The sequence below is a fragment of the Mycteria americana genome, chromosome 23 (assembly GCF_035582795.1).
Source record: "Mycteria americana isolate JAX WOST 10 ecotype Jacksonville Zoo and Gardens chromosome 23, USCA_MyAme_1.0, whole genome shotgun sequence".
NCBI classification, from domain to species: Eukaryota; Metazoa; Chordata; class Aves; order Ciconiiformes; family Ciconiidae; genus Mycteria; species Mycteria americana.
In genome coordinates, this window is record NC_134387.1 from 4189241 (window position 1) to 4215416 (window position 26176).

General features: G+C 45.2%; 1 protein-coding gene across 2 annotated transcripts in view; it reads right to left on the reverse strand.

The window, feature by feature from the left end:
- DPYSL2 (dihydropyrimidinase like 2) overlaps positions 1–26176 on the reverse strand; it is a 55603-nt gene that overhangs the window by 23829 nt on the left and 5598 nt on the right. The window contains exons 1-3 of one of the 2 annotated variants that reach the window (XM_075523400.1): positions 20135–20518; positions 16767–16855; positions 15238–15422 (exon numbers count right to left, since the gene is read on the reverse strand). In XM_075523400.1, coding sequence (XP_075379515.1) covers positions 15238–15422; positions 16767–16855; positions 20135–20173 — 313 coding nt within the window. In that variant the 5' untranslated portion in view covers positions 20174–20518. Of the gene's footprint in view, positions 1–15237; positions 15423–16766; positions 16856–20134; positions 20519–26176 lie in introns of those variants that run through there. The other variant, XM_075523399.1, reaches the window with a different exon arrangement.

A 26176-nucleotide genomic window follows, 5' to 3' on the forward strand; every position in this document is an offset into this window, starting at 1 on the left:
CCTTGATTTTACCATCCCTTATTACAATGGAAGGGGCCAACTAAATTGCAAGATCATGGCCTACATCCCTACATGCTAGGGCTGGGGTTTTGGGCAGCCCAAATAAATAAGAATGAGCCTAGATCCTTTAAAGGAGAAGAATCAAGATTGAGTCTTCGCCTGCTGTTAAAAGAACTGAGCATTGCAACTACTCCTGCCTATTGGTAAGAATAGGAATCGCCCACATGGAGCTCAGAGGAAGCTCTCCTTCCAGTCCTCAGGCACGGCTCAAGAGCTCAAAGTAAAACAAAAAGCTTTTTCTTTAAGGTCCCTGAGCTCTGGAGCAGTACAAAGCAGCTGATGAAAGCTCCATCCGCTGCATTCCCACAGCCCTAGGTTCCCAAGATGACCCTTGGGTATGATCTGCCACAGGACCACGGACACAAGGTCTTCTGACCCACCGGAGCACGCAGCAAACCCAGCCGTGGAGATTACCCTGGAGGGTTCCCATGCGAAAAGCAGTGTGCTGTCCTGACCTCACTGAACCACTTCTCTCTAGGGAACCCGACAGCTTACTGCCCCATCTTCCGTTCCTTCATCTCGGAAACCAGGAATGTTCAATTCCTGCAGCCGCTGGAGCGGCCTCTCGTCTGCAGGACGCACTCAGGACAAACTGTTGCAAGACAGACTGTTGTCACCCCTCTATTCTCTAGACCACTACAGCCTTGATCTCTTCGTGCTTCCAAGCCCAGATGTTTTCTTCCTGTTGTTCATTATTGCTGTACAAATGATGTCAGCTGCTGAGGTCTGAAAAGGAAGTTGCCAGCTCCGTTTAAGCTCAAAGCTTGCTCCAAAAACAGAAACAAAAGGAAGAAAAAAAGAGAAAAGGAAAAGATCATTGAAGTATCACTTCATCAGTACTGAAACCTTCAAAGGAGGAATTAAATAGCTTGTGGTCCTTGTAGTGGCTCCCTGAATCAGAGTGAATTTCAGACCTAATCCTAATGTTTCTCTTTGTTTAACATACACTCTCAGCAAGTTAAACAGCAAAGCCAAGGTTAGGATTACAGTGTTTTCTCAGGTATGAACAGAAAACACTCTGTAGATTTATCTTTTAACTTTCTGAGATGCAGAATCCAAAATGCAACAGCCTACGGCTTAGAATCAAGTAAGCCAGTTTACATCAGCAAAGTAACTGCTTTAAAAAAAAAAAAAAAAAAGATTTTGTGTTTTACAAATCATCTAATTGTTCCCTTGGTAAGATACTGACAAGATTCCAAAATTACTGGATAGCGTGTTTATCTTTTCCCCAGACAAACTGAGCATTCACCTCCCTTTGGAAGGCAGTGGGATTTGAGCACCTGTGTACCCAATATGCCATGATTGTTCCAGCCACAATCACTAAGACTCTTAATTACCTCTCTGATGTGCCTGGTTTTGCTCTCCCATCATTACATACAGTTTCACAAAGCTTACAAGGTGCATCTGCTCTTACTTCCAAGTATTTCGGCTCCCACCCACCCATCATCCATGGCTGTTTTTCTGCCTGTCTCGCTCATGATCCTTCGCTCCTCCTCGGACAGATTAATCGGCTCAAGATTAAAGGCAGACAATAAGCTGAAGTGAGACAACAACATTAACCACTGTTAGCTTATCTATGTGGCTTTAATATACCAGAGTTGGCATTCGGCCACGCTGAAATGTTATGTGTCCTATGAGCTGAAATGGTTGAATGCTGTGGGGGAGAGATAACAACCACCAGTGCATCAGGCACTCGGCGTTAAATGAAAGGGGAAGGCAAAACTTAGAGGAATTGATTTAAAGGGAACTTTCCAAGTACGGGGGAAGATAAAGTAGTATTGTTTTAACACAAGCATGAAAAAAATCTAAGTAGGGTAGGAGAAGTGACAGCATCGGTTTATAAAGCACTAGCATTTACTAATCACATTACTGATCAGTGCACTTAAGGGTTGACTTTAAGAATACCTTTGTTCTTCATTCAACTGCTGTATCTTCTCACTTACTTTAAAACCCTATCAACCCTCTAGCTGCACAGCACACTTAAAATGGTGCCCAACTCAGCTTTAAAGAGTGGCTTTATAAAATGTTGCATCACATCTTGGCTTCCTTTTACAAACTCGGATGCGCTGTGGCTTTCTGGGCCCGAAGAGCTTTTCTGAAGCAGGGAGATATCTGTGGCTCTCGCTCAGGCCCTGAACAAGTGCCCAGTCTGAGAAGGGACGTAGCTATTCTGCATGGGCATGAGGGATCGCACGCAGAAGACTGGGGAATTTAACCAACCGCCTGCAGGATGCTTTGAGACTGAAGCCATAAAAAATCCCATATAATCTCTCTCCGGCACTTTGAAGCTCTCAAAAAAAATGCCGTTTAAGAGCCATGCCTTTATATTTTTGACCCCTCACTAAGCTCAAGAGAAATTATTGCTGCAGTGGGAGAGCTGAGTTCAGCTGTGAGCCTTGCCTTGAAAACAAAACTTTACTTTTTGGATGTATGTCCTCATGGGTGGGGATTAATGGGTTTTATCGCTTCCTGGTATTGTGGCATGTTCAATTTTTTTTCTTTTTTGCATCCTGCCTCATTTGAGCAGGCCCTGGCTTGCTAACAACCCCTTCCTGGAGTTTCTATTAATAGCTCTTGGTTCCAGCTTTCCCCTGTAAAGGTTTTTCTCAACTGATTTAATTATGTGTCATCTAAAGCATGCATGAAATTTTTCTTGGTCTTCAGTTAATGAACACTACTACCAGGAAAGAGAAAAACTATTTGATATGGACAATATAAATGTGAATTAGGGTCAGATGTTACAAAAATTGTGTATGTAATAAAACTATGTATGCAGGGTTCCAGTTGCTATTATAAACTGCAGTTTTACACATTATTTCCTGCTCCTACTAGCATTAAATGTGCTTATTGTTTAAGAGGAGTTTATAAGGTGAAAATCCTTAACATTTAAGCTTAACTGTTAGCAGGCAGATTTCCCCTACCCAAAACTTTAAATAGCAGCTTGATCACTATAAACACATCTGCCTATTTAATACTACTTAATCTTCACAGCAACTGCATGTGATGAAATCTGGTGAATTTATTGAGTTGTACATTCTGTCACAAGCCATTTTATTGAGAGGTTGTAATTAAATTCAGCCCTGGTAATTGCACAGCTCCCTACTTAGAAGTCTGGAGTTGTTGCTAGTCTATGGCTGCAGTAGTATTCTCCTGGCACTGGTGTGAACTGGGAGTAATGCTATGAAAGTGAGTGGAATAAAACCAATACCTGTGAACTGCACGTCAGGCCCTTGACAGACCCAAGAAGCTTCACAGAAGATTATCCCATAATCACAGACCTTATTTCATCCAGAGGCTTCAAACTCCCAGCTAGTAAAATACCACAATTCTTTCGACTATTAGTTACGTATCATTATGACCCTTTTACGTGTCAAGAAATTGAGCTACCAAAACCTGCCTCGTCCAGTAACAAAGTTGTTCAAAAGTCAAGCCTCCCAGCAACAAGACTTCTGCTTGAAGTATTGAAACTCAACTGCCAGCTCACCGGCTCTGCATCAATTTAGGCTAGAAAGAGACCTCAGCATTTCTTCTGAGCTCCAAAATCCCAAATCAAGTAACCTAAAAGAGCCTCGCATCTCCTATGTTCTGATTTCATACCCAGTTCTTCCTCTAAACCACACTCCGGGTCATGTTTTTGATCTAGGACAAGAAAGGATAGCTACAAGATCGCTTTTAAGGTTACCATTTCATCTGATGTACCTAAGCTTGAAAAGTAATGAAAAGTCACTTGAAAGTAATGAAAAGTCAAATGAAGAATTTTCTTAACATCCTGGATCCAGCAATCAGATTTCAGCTTTGCATATTTCTGGGGATTTATTCCCACATTATTTTATTGTTGTCGGGGTTTTTTTCCCCCAAGAAAAAATACTGAAATATAGAGATTGTTCTGAAGAATAACAATGCTTTGCACAGAACAGCATTTACCGTGCTAACACAACTACACAAGGACTGTTCGCTTGTATGTGTCTGCCACACTAATCGAAGAAAAGGCAGGCTAAATGACATCGCATGTTGTTTTCTGTCAGTTTAGATCCAGTTTATTAGACTCCATGCAGAGAATCAGAAGCTGGACCAGGCTCAGAAGAATTAGACATATCCATGCTACACTGATTACATTTTCAGACTGCAATGTTCTGTTATTCCCTCACTGATGTCATACAGATATTTCACTTGTCTTTTTAGCTGATTAGATCCAAAATATGATTAATAATTTAATGCCAGCTGGACACAAATGTAAAGAATAGGGGTCTGTATGTCCAAACAGTAATTAATAACCCCCTTCAACAGCTAGAATGACTACATATTTAGATCAGGTCAAAAAAGGCTCCATTTCTTTACAGTACAGGTTTATTGTACATCCAAGCTATGCTTGTATCTCGGGAGGTCACCATGATAGAGGAGGCAGGGAGCCAAGTTCAAAAGAGATATTTAAGTGATTCCAAGATTTATGCTTTCTTTTAGGCATACTCCACACTTGAAGCCCACAAAAAAAAAAATACACAGGACTTCAAAGACTTTTCCATATAAATTAGCCTGTAAACCTTAAGGGAATGGGGTTGAGAAAACCTCTGTAGCCATGGATTTCCAGTCAAGGCAAAACACAACTATAACACCACATCCAAGGGGCAAAAGTTTGATCAGAACCAAGAGGACAAAGTATCAAGTGCCGTAAGCCAGTTCTGTCCCTCTCAGGTCAGTGGAGATATACCCTGCCCATTGGGCTTTTTCCACTAGCCGGGAAGCTGGAACAATTCTGGATTTGCATCGCTGTCGCCAAGACCAGATTTTGGCTTCTCAGCTTCATTTCATTGCCCATGGTTGTCTCAGGGAGGCACTGGAGATGAAGAGGAACACAACTGCAGGATGGGAGTTTTTACAATGGAAATTTGTGACGGTTCTGAGAGGGCTTTATGTTTTCAGGACTAGAAAGATGAATTTTTTCCCCAACAAAATAAATTAAATGCAAAGAGTTCTGATTCTATAGAATCACTTTTTTTTTTTTTTCCTCCCAACAGCTTGTGAGGGAAATGGGGGGGCAGATCTGCTTGGTGAACCTGTTCTTTCCCTCTGTGTATTTGCCATATAAACATCTCCTCTCGCTGGACAAGGACCAGACGCTTCCTCTTCTCGTGGCTGTGATGAGGTGACATCATGCTTTGAGGAAGAGGTTTTCATCAATCACCATCATACCACTTCCAATTCTGGTAAGACACTAAGAGTCCCCATTCTGTTCTCAGTTAAACCACTGACTTCGATGGCTGTCAAACAGAACTACAGACAAGGAAGCGAGGACTGAATCAGACCCAAAGGTCCATGTGTCCATAGAGGAAACTGTAGTGGGATCTGATGTGGAGGTGCAGCAGAACCTATTTTCTAACAAACCTACTGCAGGACGGAGATCAAGCAGCACATTCACACTGCACGCGCCAATTTTCTGACTACACCTAGCTATCTGCCAGTTTTCTATCAACTTTGTAAGGCTAATATTGCCTGCAAAAATAGCTATTGAGATTGCTGTAATAACAACCTGTAGGAGGCCCTAACTAGATCATCTTTACTTTAAATAGGAATTCTGTGACACAGTCCCCAGCTGCCGAATTTCCTTCCTCCACGTCTGAAATAGCCCTGTCCGGTCTCTGAAGCAGTCTGGTATCTTCCCAGGACCATGAAACCCCTCCTTGTTTGCGGGCACAAAGCACCATGTTTGAGGTAGAAAAGGATGCACTCCTCAGCATCACCTGATCTGGCCGACCCAAAGATGGACACTAAGCCTGGGGCTCTTCCAACCCAGGACCCCTACAGCAAACGGGTTAGGAAAGCTCATACATACAAGACACTGCCTTTTATGTCTTCCTATGCACTAAGCTTTTACAGGCAACTCTTACATTCTAGACCTCAACTTAATTTCCTGTCTCAAATACGAAAGCCTGACTGATCAATAGCCTGAACTGCCCCTGGATCCATGCTGCGGGACAGCTCGGTGGGAGTCATTTCCATACAGCTGCCATTTTCCCCTTTTGTAAAGTGTTTGCATAGCAAAAGGACTAACTGCTTCACAAAGCAGCAGAAACAAACTCTGGTCTTGCTACCATGGCCTAATTCTACTTCACATAAGAACATCCTGCACGTCTACATTATTCTCCAGCTACCACTGTGCTACAAAGACTTTACAAAACTTTTTCAGTTCACAGTGGCTAAAGAGTCTCTGCACACCAGTCTGAAAAGTACTTTGTACCCCATCAGTAGGTGAACTCTTCTCTTTGGACACTGATACAAATCCTGAGAAAACTCATCTGAAATAAAGAAAAGTCTGTTGGGAAGTATCATTAACTGACACGCATTTCTGGAATGAGATTTTTGAAGCAATATCGGGTTACACTATCTCTTGCTGTGCTATGCTTTGAGAACTTTCCCCCTTCTTTGCACAAAAGCAGTGCTGTGTAATAATACGGGATCATTCTCAAGGAACTCCTTTACCAGCTCACGTTGCCTGTAGGCTGTGCCAGGGAATTTCATTCATATGTAAAACACCACAGAGTCCCCCAGATTCCAAAAATATACGCACTGCACATATGTAACCGCTTTCGGGAACAAAGCAATCTGGTGAAAATATGCCCTAGAAGCGGTCAGGAAGGGGAACTTCCAAGAGCACGGCCCTTTCTGACGGGCTTTGAAAATTCACCGACAGATTTCACAGTTAACATTTGCATGCTAAAGTCTAACGGTTCCTCCTATGACTTAAGATAGGCTTTCAGGATCCAGGAAGCCAAAAGCACTTTACGCACACAGGGCTCACCTCATCTCTCCCTCACACAGGGTTTTTCCTTCTATTCGTACCCTGACAGTAACCAGAGCTGTGCATCGTGAGCTGCAGGGACTGGGTGTCTGCATCTGCACGGGAGGGACAGGGACTATCTCATTGCCCGGTAGCATCCAGTGTTTCACGTGTCGGGCTCACAGGCAGCTCTACATAAAAATAATCACTTTGCACTTATAACATGAGGGTCTAGGTGAACTTAACTAATTTGAATTAAAGCTTACAACCCCTCAGCAACAAAGCCACCTCCCGTTATGGGCAGCTAGCAACTAGCATGGAGAAATTAAATGACATACCCATTGTCACAGAGGTAGTCCTAACACTAACCGTAGTGTATCAAGGGAAGAAAAGAGTTTTCCCAGAAGCTATAACTCTTCAGTGCCCATCGCTGCATTCCTTTTAAATGCACATGGCTTCCATGGGAGTTTGGGTTGTGCAAAGATGCAGGCACAGCCCCAAGTTGGTAACAACTGGCAATTTATAAGCATGATTAAAGTATGGTAGACAGGAGGAGCTAATTTGTATTCCTTAAACATTTCTCCCTCTCACCAGAAAGATTAAAAAAATCCAGTTTCTAAGAAACAGATGGGATCTATGAACTGAAGGCATAGTGGCTGAAGGAAAGATGGAAAAAGACTCCGCTGACCCAAGACGTCAAATTGCACTCTACAGACAGCACTCGCCCAAATCCACCCCAAGTGAGAAATACTGCATTTAGTTTTAGCCATCACTTCTTTCAGGCATCACTTGCTTCCTTCCCCTGACACGCAAAGCTAATTCCCAGTGTGGAAAGTTAAAAGTTCCTGTCTGACAAGGATGGTTTCTGCTGCGTCAAGCTCACGGGAAGGTAAAAGAAGCCAAGGGATTGAACGCTGGTAGGAAGGCAAAAATCCGTGCCCAGAAAAACAAGCCAAGAAAAGAGCTAGAGGCACCATTTGCTGCTGTTTCTTTTAAGACCTCGTCTCAACTTGAAGGTGATGAAGACAGGTTATCCAGCAAGATTTAACACACATGCCCTGAAAACCTATCACAGACAGCTAATGTTACCTTAATGGACATAGGTAATTGTATTTTATTTTCTTAAGACTGCTTTTCCATCTACAGTGGACAGGCTTTAGCTGGAAGACCCAACTTTTACACCTGTACCCTTCAAAGTATCCCATGCATTTTCCATTGATGTAAGGGGCTATGTAAGACACAACACATCGGTGATATCCTTTAGCTCTTTACTTCTCCTGCGTGTCATGCATGAGGCGCGGGACTTGGGGATGAGAGCATTGGACATATGAAAGCAAGAAAAGCATTTAAAAGCAGCTCTTCAGACAAAAGAACGTGAACTCTTCTCCATGCAGTGGGAAAGCAGCACTACTGATCCCAACCATCATATGGAGTAAGAGGTATTAAGTGCTATTGCATAAACAGACAACATTGGTTATTTCTCCTGAGTGAGTGCCAAATCCCTCTTTTTGGATGCATGGAAAAATCTAGGTCAGTCACATCTGCAGGAAGACGGCTGCACCGTCAGTGGTGTTGCCATTTCAACATTCATTTGTTCATAACTAAATCAGTCTCCAGCGCGTGTGGGACAGCCGCCATCCACTCCTTCCTCTGCAGCGACAGGGTCCAGAGCAGAACAGGGCGAAACAGAAACGGAGCACGGGCCCCGCTCACCTGCTCTTTTAAAAAAAAAATCCGTGTTGCCAAAGAGGCAGAAGGCTGGGAGAGGAGCAAGGGCCAGGGTCCAGAGCAGCTCTGGGGAAGGCAGAAGATGGGAAAATAGGGAAAAGTCTACTGATTGTCTTACACACAAGCCACGCTGGACTGCAGTGCTTTCACAGGACTCCAGCCCAAAACCAGACACTGCTGATTTCACCTTTCAGCACTAAGAAGGAAAGATGGCCCAGCTGGTAGGCAGTCATTAGCCTGAATATCTGACAGCCAGGGTTAAAGACACTATCACACCACAGGCCTCCTGCATAACCTCAGGCAAAGCTACACAGCTCCTAAAGCCCTCATTTGTTCCTCACAGGAGCCTATTCTCTCAGCGGCAAAGAGATGACAAACAATAGTTGCAGCCCAAAGGGGGGAAAGAAAAAAAAAAATAAATAAAATGCACACAATAACACACAACGTATGTTGAGGAGTGAACAGCTGTTTCCTTCTGTGCTAACCGGCAAGAGACGTCAAGGGCTTGGCAGATTCGTTTCGTTCACTTCCAACGAGATCCCTTTGGAAACCCCATCAGAACAATAGAGGCGATCCCATCCAGCAGAAAGTCAGCATCGCAGGGGTGGCTGGAAGCAGAGCCGGCCCCAGCAAGGCAAGCTGTCGTCCGTACAGTAGCTGCACACACTACTGCAGGCAGAGATGCCTAATGGACTTAGAGGGGTTTAAAAGCTTGAGAAGAGTAGCTCGCAACGGGGGAGCGCCCATCTCTGTTTACAGACCGACTTTCTCATTAATGATTTTAAGCCTGCTCTGAATGAAAGCAACAAACACATCAGCAGGAAGCTGGGAGTCAGTGAAGCGAACAAGATTTAGCGTGAATCAGTGCAGAGGCTGAAGAGTGTGGGGGTATAAAAGGCACCGAGGGGAGCTGGGGAGAGGAGAGAAAGGGCCAGAGGGACTCTGCGCTCGTGTGTGGTAATGCCATTCTCTTAATAACAGAGTTCAAGGAAGCCTCTACCCATATAAATCACCAATAATCTTTCATACAAGCAAGTGGACATTTTCATTACGTTTCCAGAGAATTAAACATTTCTTTGCTGCAGAAGAACCACCGCCAGCTGCTAGAAAGTGAAACAAGCCATACACCCCAACGCAGCCCGTCTGAAGTGCCAGTCCCCCGCCGCACAGTTCCTCTTTTATCTCTGCTGCTGGGTGCAAAAAGAAACAAAATTCAGGCCGGTGTCTGCGGAACAATGCAGTGCTGTGTACACACAGCCACAGAGACTTGGTGAGACACTGCAGCTCTGTGGTCACTGCCCTTGGACTCAAAACGCTTGGTTTTATACTTCTAGCTCGGCCGCAAGTTACTGCACAACCACTGCTGTGCCACCTCCTTCTGTGTCTCCGTTTCCATCCTCCTCCTTTGCCCACCATTTCGTCTCTTGCTCTCTTCCAGGAAAGGGCTAGCCCCGATAACATAGAATAGCAGCACCCAGTAGGGTAGAATATGGTCTAGTGTTCACTGGTAGGTCTAAATACTACCCCATGCCAAGCTGCCCTTACCCCAGACCTCTGCCTAGCCCTTTTCCAAACCCTACTCTAAACTCACGTTGCAGTTTAGACTGATCTGCTTTGGGGCGGCTCCATTCTCTAAAGTCATGCTCAGTTCAAAAGCTGAGAGGCGAGGACGAATACTAGACTGGAAACATTTCCTTCTAGCAAGGTGGTGATCTTCAGGATGACCTAGAAGACCTGGTGTCAACTCACCACAAATTTGATTGGAGCTAAGCAGCTAGCACGCTCCTCAAAATCCCTGCCGTCCTGCACACGAGCTCTCTCTTTAATAGCAGGGTAAAGCATTAGGAAGCAGACTGCAGCCCATTTGAAGCTTCCCTTCATTTTCTGAACCTCCTAAGATACAAAGGCTCATATCCCTAGTGTACATTCTCCATGTTATTAGGATAACTGCTAGTCAAGTTCAAAAGGCAGCTGGTTTCCAAGTCACCAAGCCAGAAAGAGCTATAATTTCTCTCACTGTAATTTCTCTCTATGATTATAACAGCGGTTGACTGAGTCAACACAGGCGATGTCAGCAAGCGATTTCACTCAAGGACAGCAGATACCCAGGAAGCAGCACAGTCTTCGGGAGGGGGGGCTGAAATGTGTGTGGGAGCTGGCCTGGAGAGATGCAGTTCTCAGTAGGACATTAAACAGGCTAGAGGATCAGAGAGCCAGTAAACATACACAGCTTAGCTTCGTCCTTTCTGAAGAGTTAGGAGCAACGAGAGGCAACCCTGCCTCTATGGAAATCAGGGGGAGTTTCACCATCGATTTTGATGGGGATTTCACCCATCACAGTTAATAAGCGACCAAACCATCTCAAGACTCAGAGAGACCACCCTGTCTTTAGCAGCGATACCTTCCTTCCCTAATAGCTCCAAGGACTGTTTTATATCCTAGGGCATCAACCTATCTCAAGTTGGGAAAACAAGGGCTCAAAATGCCATCTTTAGCTCAAAAAAACCTGTGGCTCCTTAGGCTCCATGGATGAGAAGAGCTTCTTGTAAAGGGCAACCTCAGATGGAGTCCTTTTCCAAAACTCTGGAAGGACTGTTCTCTTTCCATGGAACACAGGGGAGCTTAGGGAAGCTACCCTGAATGAGCTGGAGCCTATCTAATACTCCTCTCTCCTCCAAAACCTTCTGCAGATCATCGTGGAATCCTCCCTTCAACTTAATGCCCAAACACTGCATTCTGCCATTTTAGAAGGGCGATAATCCAAGTTTTTTCCACAGTAATGTTATCCTAAAACATGCGCAGTGCTGTTCGCCCTCAGCTGACATACCCACACTGATATAGTTTTAAAGCAGGGACAGAGAAAGGATCATGCAAATTGCCGTTTCAGAAAAACAATCAATCATAGCACAATACGTCATTTCACCTCTCAGCTCTGCACAGCAAGACCAACTATATTTTTTCATAGGTTAGCAAAGTCAGCTGGAGCCTTCCTTGCCTTTGGCACTGAAGAGGGTAGAGACAGAAGGATCATAGCTGGAATTCCTGTTCAGATGGCCTCCGTGGAACGAGTAGCTAGAAGAAGAAATCAGCCCTAACTCCCAAGTGAAGCAGCCTAGAGGAGGGCTCAGCAGAGCAAGGACCGGAGAGCCCTATGGGGACGCAGGTGATGAAGAGCAGAAAAGGGTAATTCAGATCATCGCTGCCAGCCACTCTCCCTCATTCCAGCTGACCAGTGGATGAGTTGGGAAGCACTGGATTGGAGCCACATCTGCTTCCCACCAGGATAAATCCCCACCGGTTCTGCACAGAAAATGGGGCTACTCCGTTTGATACCAGCTGAGAGTCGGATTCTCCTATCTCTGATGCTGTAGTAGTGAATTTACTTTAAAGGGGAACGGAAGTAAATGAGAGCAGGGCTTGGAAACAATAGGTTACATTCTTGAACTCCTGTGTGCTTCCCTTGGATGTGTTTGCCTTGAGAATTAAAGGAACAACATTGAATTTGATCTGAGCTAAAAATGAAGTTCACTGAAACCAAACCAGACATACAGGGTGAATTCCTGGCACTGCTGAGGTCAATGACAAAACGCTCCGTTACTTTGCCGAAGCCAGGATTTCACCCACAGTTTTTATAAAGCCAACAATCAATAGAAACCTATCCAAGATTCTAGTTTTAATTTCACTGAAAAATGTACATAAAACAAGTATTGCCCTACAATGATTGTAAAGTAAACAGCCTTAAAGTGCCCTCTTTGCATGAAAATGTGAAACAAATTGAAGCATGAAGCCGACTAATCTGTTTTCTTGCCCAAAATTAGGGCTATGTATAAAAGAGAAAAACGGATGGAGTAAAGGTTATTTGTAAAAAAAAAAAAAAAAAAAACAACAAAGTTTGCTTAAAGCACAAATGAAGAAACATAGGTGGTTTTTTCCACAAAGCTCACATCCATGAGGCTAGCTTTTCCAAAAAAGCCCGAAGAACACAGCTAGACGCATTTCCATGAGAGGAGGATATTCTCTTTTGAGAAGTCCCAGGCACGGTATTTAAAATATACAATGACATAAACATTAGCACGTCATTTTCAGGCTGCAATTTGCTTGTGATATTATGAATCTAGTTCACTAAACGTTGTCCTATTTATCATAAAATAAAAAATGCTGCAATCAACCACGACTCCCACCTGCTTTGGGAAAAACCAAAGGCCACCCACCAAGAGCACGCTCACGAGGGCAGCTCTGTATGCTTCCTTGTGGAAAAAGTTTTGCAAATGGTGTAATTTTGCTAAGAAGAGAACAGCTGAGCTGACACAGAGCAGAGTCTCCAAAGCTTTGAAGTCTAGTTGGATTATTTATCCTGCTTTCCACTGTTCAGCGCCAGATGCTGATACCCGCCCATCAGAAATGTCTCTCCGTCATCCTAAGCCGTCCAATTACTGCCCTTGCTGCTACGCTTTAGGAAGATGGGTTTTGTTCAGAGATGATTGTGTATTTTGGTATCCTAATCCGAAACACTCGGGAAGGCAGTAAGTCAAATTTAGCCACCGGCCTCCTCTACGTGGTTTGCCCACGGTCATAATCTACATTGTGCTAATTTTTCACAGCTGTAAAATGAGAAGTTATAAAACGGGGGACTCTCCTCCAATCTCCCTAACTCAGAGATGTGTTATGAGCACCATTAGTGAGATACTCAGATCCTACAGTCGCAAAGGCAACATACATCTACACATAGATGGAACAGTCCAAGCATTTCTGAAGTATGAGGCTCTGCACAGGTAACATCGGGCAACCAAAGTAAAGGGCTACTTTAGAAAATTTTGCCTAAGCAATTTCTGCTTAAAAGGTTTTAAAAAGTGCCGTTGGGGGTACGCTGGCAAAATAATGCTGGTAAAAGCTCCGATGCAGATGACAGAGAATGTTATTTTGATCTAATTCAACTTAACAAGGAAGAAGAAAATGATAATTCAAGGTGTACAAATAACAAGGGAACAACCAATGAAACAAAGTCAATGAAGTGAGGCTGAAAAGAAAATACCACTTCAGTGTTATGAAATTTGACAGCAAAGATTTGAAGAAAAACTGGATATTAGTATGCACAATGAGACCATCCACAGCTACACTCTCACTTTACGTTCTTTCTATGTGTGAGATTATCTTCATACACAAACTTCATACTCTACAGTGATAACATTGTGAAAAATAATTTCCCGGGTTATTTTATGGTTATTTATTTGAAGCATTAGACCAAGTTCATAGGCCAGACACAACCTATTTGCAAGATCCAGACCCATAAAAAGATTTGTTTCCGAGACACAGACAGTCTAGCTGTGTTTGGACCACTGGCTCCTACTCCCAACCTTCATGTCAGTCAATCCAAGTCTGCCCGCCAGCCCATGGATCAAAGATTGCTCATAACCATCCCCTAAGAGATGAGGATGTTCTAATGCAGAAGGAGCTAGGTTTGAACTGAGGAGAGTTAGGCTGATTCCTGGCTGTGCCTAAGATCTCTATATCCCCGGATCGGACAATAGACACTCATACCTGTTCTGAACCATGCTCTTTTATTTCTCTGTACCTTAACTCCCGTCCTGTGAAATGGCAGCCCCCCAGAGTACATGAAAGAATGCAAGATGCTCAGATATTGTACCACTTTACACCTTTATCCTTGATTCCCATATGCAGCAACAGACTCCAGGGCGCCGTGTTACATTTACACGTGATCAGCTGCACTGCAACACAGGGGTTTTTTTTTTTTCCCTCTGGCTCAAACAAGGTTAACAACAACAACAACTCACTTATGGAGTTTTAAGGTCCTGGCTTTGACAAGCCAAGCATCTGTAGCCAATGCAAGTGGGTACAGATAGCCTGGAAGTCATTCATGAGGCATTTTAGAGCCAGAGTGGAACACCATGAGTGTCTAATCCTGGTGTCAGCAGAACAGGCAGTCAGTCTGTCTTTTTATTTTGAGATATTTTCATTTCCCAATTTCTCTCTTCCTCCAAAAGAGGATATGAGCACAAAAGGAACAACGCTAACAAAAATCCTGGTGCTCAAGCTGTGTAGGTAAGTGGGCACGTGCAAATCCTTAAATAAGTGGCCCAATTTTCAAAGACACATAGTACAGTGGCATCAAGCTTCTGGGTGTGAACCATATGAAGGACATCTATCCACCCCTAGACAACCCTGTATGAAGTACCTCTCCTTCCTCTCTCTGTATGTGCGGCAACCGCTGTTCCAGAAAGGCTGAACTCTATATATGAAAGAGTACAAGCCTCCTGGAGTCACAGACATCACGGAGAAACGGAACCGAGGCACAGTGATGTGGAGAATCTGCTGCTCATACTGGAGCCAGAGGTCAAAGTGACACTGGTTTCATTAGGAGCAGACCCGAGAATCTGGCAAAGTCACGCAAGTAGCAAGGCAAACCCTGCCAATAGAGAAGACAAGAGTGAAATGACTGACAGCTGCAAGATGTGGAAATCCTGGGGTCTTGATTTTCCACCCCTTTTCCCACCCCTACACAAGCTCTTCTCAGCAACCCAGACAGACATCAGAAATCCTCCACTGCTGATACCTGGTCCAAAATATGACATGACTTATACAGCCCACAGTCTCTGTACTTAGCTGAGAAATAAAAAAGTAAAGCTTTCTTGGTAGAGAAAAAACAGCCAGCTTACTGATCATGGTGGTGCCCCCAGCCAGCGCAGCCTTGGTGCCTTGGAAGAAGTCATCAGCAGATGTCATCCCCTGTTCCGGCATCTGGAAGCGGGTGTGAACGTCAATCCCTCCAGGAATCACCATCCTGCCATGGGCTTCAATAGTTTTCACTCCCCCTGGCACAATCAGATTCTCTCCTATTTGCCTGGGTAAATGCATTTCAAACAGCAAGTCAGACACAAACACCAGACAAGGCAAACAGCCAGTAAACATACACCCTTGTGCTACTTAACCTGGCTAGTGCTTTGTTTTTCCATATAAAGCAACGTACAGGATCAGCATACCTAGCTGATAATATTTTATGCTTCCCCTTGAAGCAGCTGCATAATTAAGAGCAAAGTGTGCAATTACTTCAGGACCTCGGGGCAATATTAGACTTAACAGTAAGGAAAAGAAGGAGCCACACTGGCAGACAGCTGGAGAAGGGACCATGCAGATAATCAGACGATCGTTGCACCAAACACAGCAAGAGTCTTGTGAGCAGCTTTACTGGGACTGGAGTGGGGCTGCCAAGTGGCAGTTCAACACTTGATTCTAGCTATCTAACAGCGATTTACATGGTAGTATTGTTTTGGAAGCACTGGAATAATTTTTACCTCTATATTTTCTACTTTCCTTTCATGCATAAATATAATGTAGTCCCTGCACAAATATAAACCCATGCAGATAGTGGTTACCAAATTCCTGATGAGACCCCCAAAGCCCTCTCCAGTCTAGTTCTTCACAGACACATTTTTAAAAATGCAATAGTGGATGACACATTGCAATCAATTAATTAGCTGTCTTTGGCTGGGTCCTTTAACTTTTAACCTTGATTAACAAAGCACATGTGCTGACCATTTAGCCAGGACAGGAAAATTCCTTGTTTGTAACCTCTGGCTCATCCATTTTCTCCTAAGAGTAATTTTCCAAATAAATCTGTAATATATTTAACGTGCCAGAAACGCATGTTTCAGGACTGAAAACACAGAAGGGTGCTAGAAAGAGGTCTGAACCTCAATCCTTACACTACAGGATCATTATTAGCTTTAATGGGGTTTAGATTGATCCTTGTATCATAGAATCATAGAAGACAGCGCTGCAAGAGACCTCAGGAGGTCACCTAAGTCCAGCCTCCGACCCTAAAACAGAATTAACTGTATTAGGACGCTGAACTCTGGATTCAAAATATCTTAAGTCATAACTCAGTAAAGTGTTACAACACAGATAACTTCAAACATATGTGTCATCTCAGCATGGGGCTATTCACATGGCTAAAATTAAGCACATATAAGTACCTCCTTTGACCCATGCTTTAATAACAGTGGGGTCTTGGCCCATTTGTTTATTTAATTCAATACCTTGTTTTGAAAGTTCCTCCAGGATATACGCGAAATACTCATTTTTCATTGCAATTTAATACAGCTCACTGAGACCAAGTTATTCCTTGCTAATCTGCAGTACATTTCTGTACATTTCCAATCACAACAGGGTATCAGGCTTCACTTACTTTATCAACCCATCTTCCATGTAAATGTCTGCATAAAAAGACTGGTCGTCATTAACTATTTTACCACCTTTGATCAAAAGACGATCACTCTGCAATGAAGAAGCATACAACAATACATAATTATTCTGTGAGAAAGCTGACAGTCTGCAGTGTCACTTCAGAGATAAAAAGAGTAGAGACGGAAACAACCTCTGCATTATTCAAAAGTGCATGTCAAAACACAAGTCAATTGCTGCACTTTCAACTGGAAAGATAAAATATTTTATTTCATCTGCAAGTCCTTTCATCACACCAATGATCCAAAAAAAATCAGAACAGAAAAGGAGTTGAGTTCCAGCGGGCTTGTCTGCTTGGCAGCTTCACTCGTACCTGCAGTCTGCCACCATCACCTACAGCAAAAGCATTCAATACTACTTTGAGGCATGCGTAATAGCCACATCTCTATTTTTTCTGCCTGGGTCGTATGCAAAATTTCCTATATGCACCCACACACTGGAGTCACCACTTGGCTAACTGCGAGTCAACTGCTGTCAGGGAACTGGACCAAGAGTCTGTTGCCAGGGGCTACACAACACAAACAAACTCATTTTGTCCAACTTCGTGATGTTTCGATGCAGTGGATACTTTTACTGCCTTTCCAGAGCACTACCGCATAAGCAGATGGACACAAGCACATATTAGCAAATTAAGTTTAAGAGAAGGATTTAAAAAACGGTTATTAAAATTCCCTCCAATTACAAGAGAGTTTAGCAGGAACAGAAAGGTCATTGTAACGAGGCAGCTATCAAGCGACGGTGCTCTTATCGCAGCCCAGGTTACATCTTGCTTTCACGAGATTTTAGGCCAAAACCAAATTTATCTTTTTTTGCAGTAGTCATAAACAGGAGTGAAACACACTCTACAGAGCTCTGCATGGGGAGGAAAGTTAAAAGTGACTGCTATGTTCCTCTGGTTCCTTCATTCCCTACATTACAGATGCATATATTTAGAGCAAAGCACATACACGTTACGCAGCGTTCAGTTTAAACTACACCTTGGTCCTTGTATCTGCACTTGTACTTACTCTGATTTTCTTTCCTCCTCCCAAAAACATCTTTGTAAGAGAACAAAGCTATATCGAACAGCATAGCCAGGCTGGTGAAGCCAAATGCTGAATTCAAGAAGGGGTAGAAAGCAGGACTTTAACTTGGTGGTGCCTTGAACTTATAGCAAATACATTTAGGACAGTGACAGTGTTGCTCAGGGCCCTTATTTTAAGCTGGGACTCCGCTGGTCCACCAGAAGAATCAGGCGTTTTCCCAAAGAGCTTATAATAAAACTGAAGAGTTGGAGCACCCGATTCTCAACTGACACAGGCTGACATGGCTCTTTTAACACCAAAAGGGTTACATGAATTGCATCAGCTACAGATTTATACCATTATATCCATCTTTTATATATAACTGCTAAACATCTATGACATGTTAAGTGTCTCTCCTTCCCCCTCCTTTTTTTCCTTCTCCTTCCTCCTACTGCTGCAATGGAGAGCTTCCCTGAATAACGCCACCAATATAAAAAACAAAGAAAGAAAACCCCAAGATTTAAATTTAGGATCTGCAGTGAATGCCAATAAGCCTGAATAAATTAACTTGGGGCGTGAAAAACCCACTTGTCTTTCAATGCCAGCCTCTACAGCAAACTGTCCTACGTGTTTACCATTTCCAGAAACACTGCAGTATTTATGCCCACCTCTAGTGCAGACTCCTTGTGCTATTAAAAAGGCCGGCTACTATTGAAATCGGTTAGTTTGGCCATTGATGTCACTGACAGCCCAAGTCCTAATGCACCGGGCATCAATTAGGAAAGAAAAAAACCCATATGTATAGTGACCAACAAAAATGCAGCCTGGACCATTTTAAGGATGCTCTGAATGCTTCTGCTAGTAAACAGGTCTCCTGCTGCGGCTGAACGGTAGGCTCCGAAATCAGTGCGAATCCTTCTGCTCATTTCAACCACCTTGGAGACAAAAGCACACGCAGTTTGCAACCCTGCAAGGGCCTGCCGCTAAATCTGTATGTATTTACCCTACTGAGGCAGTCAAAACAGGACAGCTAGACATTGATTATCCTTCTTCTTCAAGCATTAGTCTCGGTAGATCAATTGCGGGTTTATGCAACAGCAAATAAGACCAGAATCTGATTTTTTCTATCCCTTATCTTTACAAGAGAATGGCAGCGGGTGTGTGCAACATAAATCAGAGCATTCAGTCATAAGAAAAATGCGTCACGCTACTTTTGGCCCATGACAGCGATTCAGCAGTAACCTTCATCGTTATTTAAACGTAGGCATCTTTTTAAACTCTCGACCATTGGACTCTTGGAGGGAAACTACACCCCCCCCCCCCCCCCCCCGAAAAAAAGGATGCTCCATTTATCACGTACCAATTTTGTGCATCCCCTGCATTTCCTACACATCATTTAAAACACAAACTGTACAGCCCAGCGGCTCCCGCACAAATGTCACACTTCAAAGCTCTATTTCAGAGCTCACTTTTCTGCCTCCGAGGCTGAGGAAGGAGCACTAGGATGGGTGTGTCCGCGGGGCTGGGAGAAGGAGCCGCTGCCAATATCGAAAAACTTTGTGTCACAAAAATAAATGGCTGTAACAGCCCGTTAGATGCGAATATCTTGCCTTACGTAATGAAAAGTTAGTATCCTTGGATCTGCAATACCTGCCCTAAATCGGCTCCCACAATAACGAAATCAAGGGAGGGGTTTATATAACGGCTCCTTCCCTTTTCCCCCAGGATTGCATCGAGGAGTGGACTCAAACGTGCGCGTTGCGAGAAGCTTCTTGGGGAAGAAAAGGAAATCCTGCTCCATCCCCAGCGCCCGCCCGCCCGGGCAGGGGGCTCCGGCCGCTCCCTCCCCCTCCCCGGAGCCGCCCCTGCCGGGCCGGGGCAGGAGGGCGACGGGGCGGGGGGCTCTATCCCCATCCGCCCCGAAGCACCCCCCCGCCCCCCGGGCACACGGCCCGCAGGCCGGGCAGCTCCCCCCGGCCGGAGGTACCGCTGTCCCCGATGCTCTCCCGGGGCCGGTGACCCCCGACGCCGGGCCGGCTGCAGCCCCACCGCGGCTCCGCTCGGCGGGCGACGCCGATGAAACCCGGCCCCCGCTCTGCATCCCGCGGCCCCCGCCCCGCCACGGGGCCGCTCCCGACCCCGGCCCCCCCCGCGGGCGCCCGGCCGCGCTGCAGCGCAGGAAGCGCCGCGTTCGCCCCGCTCTCGTTATCCTGCCGCAGCCCGGCCACCGCTCCCCGGGCACACAAAGGGCTTAATCCCCGCGCACCCCTCCCCCTTCCCCGCTTTTATTCCCGGGCGCTCAACTCACCGTGATCCGCGGAATATTTTTCTTCCCCTGATAAGACATCTTGGGAAATCGCTCCCCAATTTATTTATTTAGTAATTTTTCTTTTTTTTTTTTTTTCTGGAGAAGCGGGGCGGCTGCTGTATGGCTATTGTCTCCCGTGCAGCAACTGCTCCCCGACCTCCCCTCCACCGGAAAAAAATAAAATAAAATAAAATAAAATAAAATAGAATAAAAATAAATCCCCCAAGCCCAAACCAATGCGATCACAAGGAAGGGGAATGGGGGGGGGTCCGCCGGGGAGGGCGCGGCGCGGCGGGGAGGCGAGCCCTGCTCTCCGCAATGGCAGGAAGGGGAGAAGCAGCCACCCCTGCACGTCTCCCTTTCTTCCCTCTGCCCGGAGCCCAGCCCAGCCCCGCGCAGCCCAGCCCAGCCCAACCCAGCCTAGCCCTGCCCAGCCCAGCCTAGCCCTGCCCAGCCCAGCCCCGGCCGCGCAGGGAGGGGGCGAGCGCCGCCGGCAACAACAGCGGCGGCGGAGCGGGGCGGCAGCAGCGGCGCATGCGCCACCGGCCGCTCCCTTCCCTCTCCCCGGCGGGGGGCCGCGCAGCTCGGGGCGCCATTGGCTGAGCGCCTGGCGGGGATGCAAATGAGAGGCGGCCGCCGTGCAATGGGGAGAGGAGAAGGGGCTGATATGCAAAGTGGCGCAATGGAGACGTCAGTGCGGGCGCGGGGCCGCGCGTGCCGGGCGGCGGCGGGTCCTGCAGCGGGGGGGGGGCAACGGGGGGGGGGACCGGGCGCCGCCCCCGGGCCGCTGCCCCCGCCCGGTCCCCGAGCCGCCCCTTCCCCCGCGGCGGGGCCGGGCTGCTGCACAAGCGGCGGGTTAGCGGGGCTGCCGCGGTGGGAGGGGGGACGCGGCAGCCGCCGCGCCCCGCAGCGGGCCTAGCACCTGCGGCGCGGCGGATGCGGGGCGCAGCCCAACGACCCCCCCTCGGGGGCTGCGGACACGGTCCTTCTACCCTCGCCGGGGCTGCGAGCCCAGCGGGAGGAGAGGAGGCTGCCCGGGGAGCCGGTGCGCTGGAAAACGCGCTGCCCTCCATCTTCTTTGTCCCACCCCGCCCTTCCTGGCGCTACCGGCGCAGAAAGCTGTTGGGAAGCATTAGCAACTTGGGGGGGGGGGGGGGGGGAAATAAGGTTGAAGCCACTCCCGGCCCTTTGATTTCCCAGCATGTCAGCCATGCTTTCTAAATGCCTTCTCCCACACCTCCTCGTCCAGAAAATACAGCCCAGATTCAAGTCCCCGTCCCGTCCCCCCCCCGTGGTCACTAACCTGAAGCTTTAGCGCCAGGGGAATCTGGGATCAGAGCTACGCATACAGGCAGGGTGGTCCTCTCCAGTCACTCTGGCCCTTTCTTACTAATCCAGTGTTGCAAACTCCACGTTCAATTGTTTCAGTCACACTTGGAGTCTTAAATTTCTCAGTCCCTGAACTCCATAAGCTGGTACTTCAAGGAAAGAAATGCATTACATGGCATAAATATTTCCTCATTATTGACAATGCACTTGCCCCAGTGCAATGAAGAGAGATGGGATTCATGGCCAGAGTGTGGGACAACCATTCAAAATACATCTGTTTACACCAGTTCCTCTGACATCAGTTGCTCTGGGGGAAGGTACAAGACACCTTTTGGAGAACTCTTAAGTAGCACAAATCCACTTCTGCTTGAAGGTTATAACAGACAATTAATGACCGACTAAGACTTACCTTCTTCCCTCAACCATGGCTGAATTTCACGTCACACAAAGCAAACTGCAAGCTTCTCCTATCACAAAATGTAGCGATCTTTACATACCCAAACAGTTCTGTGGAACACACTGTGCACAGCCCGTAAGAAATTAAAACCTTCAGTATATTACTCCAGTAAATCATTATAAAGGCAACATCTGTTCAAACAGATGACTATCAGGACCTTTCATGTACATGAGTTCACAGGAGGCTATAAGGAAAAGAGTAAAAGAGCTTTTCCTGGGTATAGGTATGGCATCAGGCAACATTTAAGTAGCTAATATGCCAATCAGTTAATATCCAATTAGTAGCAAATGAAAAAGTGGCTTATGACAGTAGCAAAATGATTAATTTGTTAGCCTTTAGGGTTTTGTTTTGATTTAATGATTAGAATAGACAATACTAAATGAGTTTATCCTGCCCCTCTCTGATCTGTGCTGGAAGAAGTTTTGAAACCTCAGCATATTTTTGCTCAGAACATGGAAGAAAGCATCTACATCAGATTTCTAAATTTAGACAGTGCAACTGTTCCTTTTTTTCTCTTTAATGCTAGCTTTCCTCCTCAATTTTATATCTGAATGGTTTCTTGCCTTTGCTTGCCAGGTAAAAGAGCGTCTTCAGCTATCAAAGAGGAAGCAAGCACTGCCTAAGGGCTTGAGAGATAGCATCAAGGCCCTTGGGCAGCTGATCTGCGGTGTGCTAAGTCCAGCTACCATTTTGAGATCCTGCCCTGGCAGCAGCAACATGATTCAGAGGAACGACCGCAGACACAGGCACAGGAAAGCGTGCGTCTCCAGCACTGACTTGCCTCCCTGACCTTGGGCAGGTCATTTCTCCACGTGAGGCTAAAAGTTGTGGAATAGCAGTGCTGGTAGAAGAAATAGAAGCACCTTTAAGGGGATGATGTCATCAGCACGCTAATATTTCTAAAGCTATTCTCATCTGCTCAAAGATAGCTATTTAAAATACTTTTTTTAAAAGGCAATCCTTACTGCACATGGGCCTAATTCAGAACAGCAGTTCTTGAACTTCGAATACATTCCATAACTTGAATCCAATAGTGACTAGGTTCAGAAAGTAATAACGAATCTTCAGATGACACTTAGCTTTTCCTTCCCATCACCATGTTGCAAGAACCTAAGTAGTACAGAATAAAATAAATGAAGAGATTAAAGGGCTGAAAAACATGGTCGTTCAATATTCAACATCTACACAGCACCAAATTTTAAAAACTTCCACATGATTTAGCGTGTACCCAAAGGACCAGAGCTGAGCTCCCAGGTGTATCTGCTAGCTCCATTATACCAATTGCCAATATGGCCCCATTTTCTTTCCTTTTAGCAATGAGCTAAAAGGTTGTCAAAATAAATAATTTTTAAATTGATTAATGTAGTTGCAAACTGGCTTATTTAGCCTTGCTAAACAAAGGCAAGGAATGGATATATCTGTTGTATAAACGCACGTGAGGGGAGGCGATCAGGAGGGAAGGAGAAGAGCTATTGAAGCTAAAGGACAATGTTGGGATGAGAACAAGTGGGGAACAGAGGCAGAAAATACTGAGATGTACACCTGCCTTTTTTTTTTTTTTTTTTTTTTTTTTTTTTTTTTTTTAACAAAAGCTGGTTCATTCCCCTGGTAAAGCTATAGTTTACGTATAAATTCCCCCTGGAAGTTAAATGAAGAAAGATAACTACTTATGAAATGTCAAGGGCAGGAGTCAGGTCCTAGGTTAAAAGAAGTGAGTTGAACTCGCTTCTTAAATCCTTGCAGGTTTGTATCCAGTCCAGCGGTCATACGGTGGTGCCATTACCTGCCAAGGTAGGTAGTGATGGGATTTCTAGATCCTATCGATGCACTTTGTCTTCCATAGGTCTATTAATGCACACGGCAGGCTGAGCAGGCTAAAATTAGAAGGCGCTACAGAGAACAAGCACTGCCAAATCTTCCTTGCCGAACGTTAATGAAGAAAAGTGATGAAGGATGGCTGGCCGGCGCAACCCAGCTTCCTGACTGCAGCCGCTACGACAGGACCAGCAAGGTTGCTGCAGCCAAGTCACATCAGCGGTAGAGGAACAGCAAAAGAACGTAAATATCTTCAATTACGCTACATCAGCACTTCTGAGGGCCCTGACAACATTCCGCAAATGGCAGAACAGGGGAGGAAATGCACAAAACTGAGCACTACGCCCATATTTGCACTGCCAGCCTCCACCCCGACCACATACGGAGCTGTGCTTTGCTCTGGCTGAGTGTCTCTGCCCCGTCCTTGGGCTCGGGGTAGTTGGGGGGTATATTGGCCAGTGGATACACAAGATTGCTGTCAGCCATTTCTGCACAGATATCAGCTGGTGTAGGACATCTTGTGCAGGCTCTTTGCAGCAGAAACACATTTCACATTAAAGGAGTGTCTATGTCTAAATTTGTCTTCTGGAAAGGTCTAGAGGGAAAATGGCACAAGAATATGAGAATCTCTGTACAGCGATAATCTATGCTAAAATAAATCAGCACAGGCATCAGTAGAAATCAATTTACATCAGCTCTGAATCTTAACTTTACAGATTCTGTGAACTACCATAATGCACTTAGCAGGGAATTTTATTCCCACTGTGGAGTTACTGGATGGTTGGGAAAAAACTATCAGAAGAGTCTCTTTCTCTGTGGAATTTCAGTGTAATTGCAACAAGCCCCACAGAATTTCTGCAACACCCGATCGCTTTTACTCCTACTAAATTCTTAAAGGTTTATCCACAAGGACATTTTGCTATGAAATTATAAAACCTGCAAATGGAAATACACATTTAAAAATGTAACGAAAAGAGGGATCAGAGATGGATTTAAAGCATTCCTGGACGTATCTGCAATTCTAGCATACTGCATCAACAAGCTCTAGATTTCCATTTAGGCTTGTTAGATGCTAATAATCCCAACTCCCTATTGGGGAATCACCCCCTGCCAAAGTCAGCGAAGCTCTTGTTATTGCGATCAGAGGCAGCAGGACTGGGCCAAAAGAGCTTTTGTGAGTTCACCGATCAGGCCCTAATTTTCTGTCATGATTCTGCCCATGCCAATTGCTGCATCGGCTCCAAGTCTCAATGACTTGAAAAGAGTTTCCCATGGATCCAGCAACCCCCTGCGTCTTATGAAGCGTTGGGAGGATTAAATACAGGCTGATACGTGGCAGGAGGAGTACATCTGTCCTTCCCAAAATACGATGAAAGAATTGTCCATTATTAATCACTATAAATTAAATTACAGAGGGGAATTATGCTTGCCAATGGGCATCTCTGATTTGTTTTATTATCTAACAGGAGAAAATTAAAATTAAGTGTCATGATATGGAAATTACCATAGAGGTCAAATGTACTACTATGAGGAGGTAAAATCATACAACTTCTCAGAGAAATAGCCTAATTTTTTTTTGAATACAGACTGAGATTGTGAGCAGGCAGATTCACTTTCTAGCCACACAAACAGGTCGATAAAAATGTACATTTGATCTGCAAATTAAAATTAACCTTCCAATTGATTTTGTTTCCTTTAAAATCCTAGGAAACCTTGAGAAAGTTCAGAAATAACCTTCTCAGAAGACTGTTACTGTTATAGTGTGTTTCTTAGAGGAAATGTCCTGAGCATTTCAGGTGCACTACAATCTTAATTGTCCTTAAACAAGCCCGAGCTGCTGCTCCACAGTTAATTTGCTACCACATCATGTTACCGGGAAAGAGACAGCCCTCTTCAGGGTTCTAGACAGGGGTTGCTCTGTCACGGGTAGCACAATACATAGCAAAAGTGTGCTCGCCTCTCTAAACAGCTTACAGCCTACACTCATGCTGTGACCTTCGCTATAGTTAAATACAGCATTTCTAGAACATTTGATGCAATGCATCAAATTGGCATCCTTGTCATTGCTCCTCCCTTTCATCCAGTGGAGAGAGTTTAGCATCTCCAGGCCGCTGGGAACCATGGGTAGGGTCTAAGAAATGGCTGTTTTCACAGTGATTTGCACTGTTTCTTAACATTATCATCCCTTCTCCTTCCCCAAAAACCTACAGGGCAAAGCGGCAGGCTCTCAGCAGTTGCTGCCATTGCTTGTGTCAGCCAGCTTTGCCTGCCTCTGACGTGCAGGACAATCATTACTCCAGACAATGAGAAAATGAAATTCAGACCTCTATTCTCCCACCCTGAGATTCATTCCAGATCTCTGGGAGGTGACCAAAGAACAGGACATTACTGTAAGATTCACACAGAAGTGCAAAGAGGTTTGATTTTGGGTAGATTTCCTA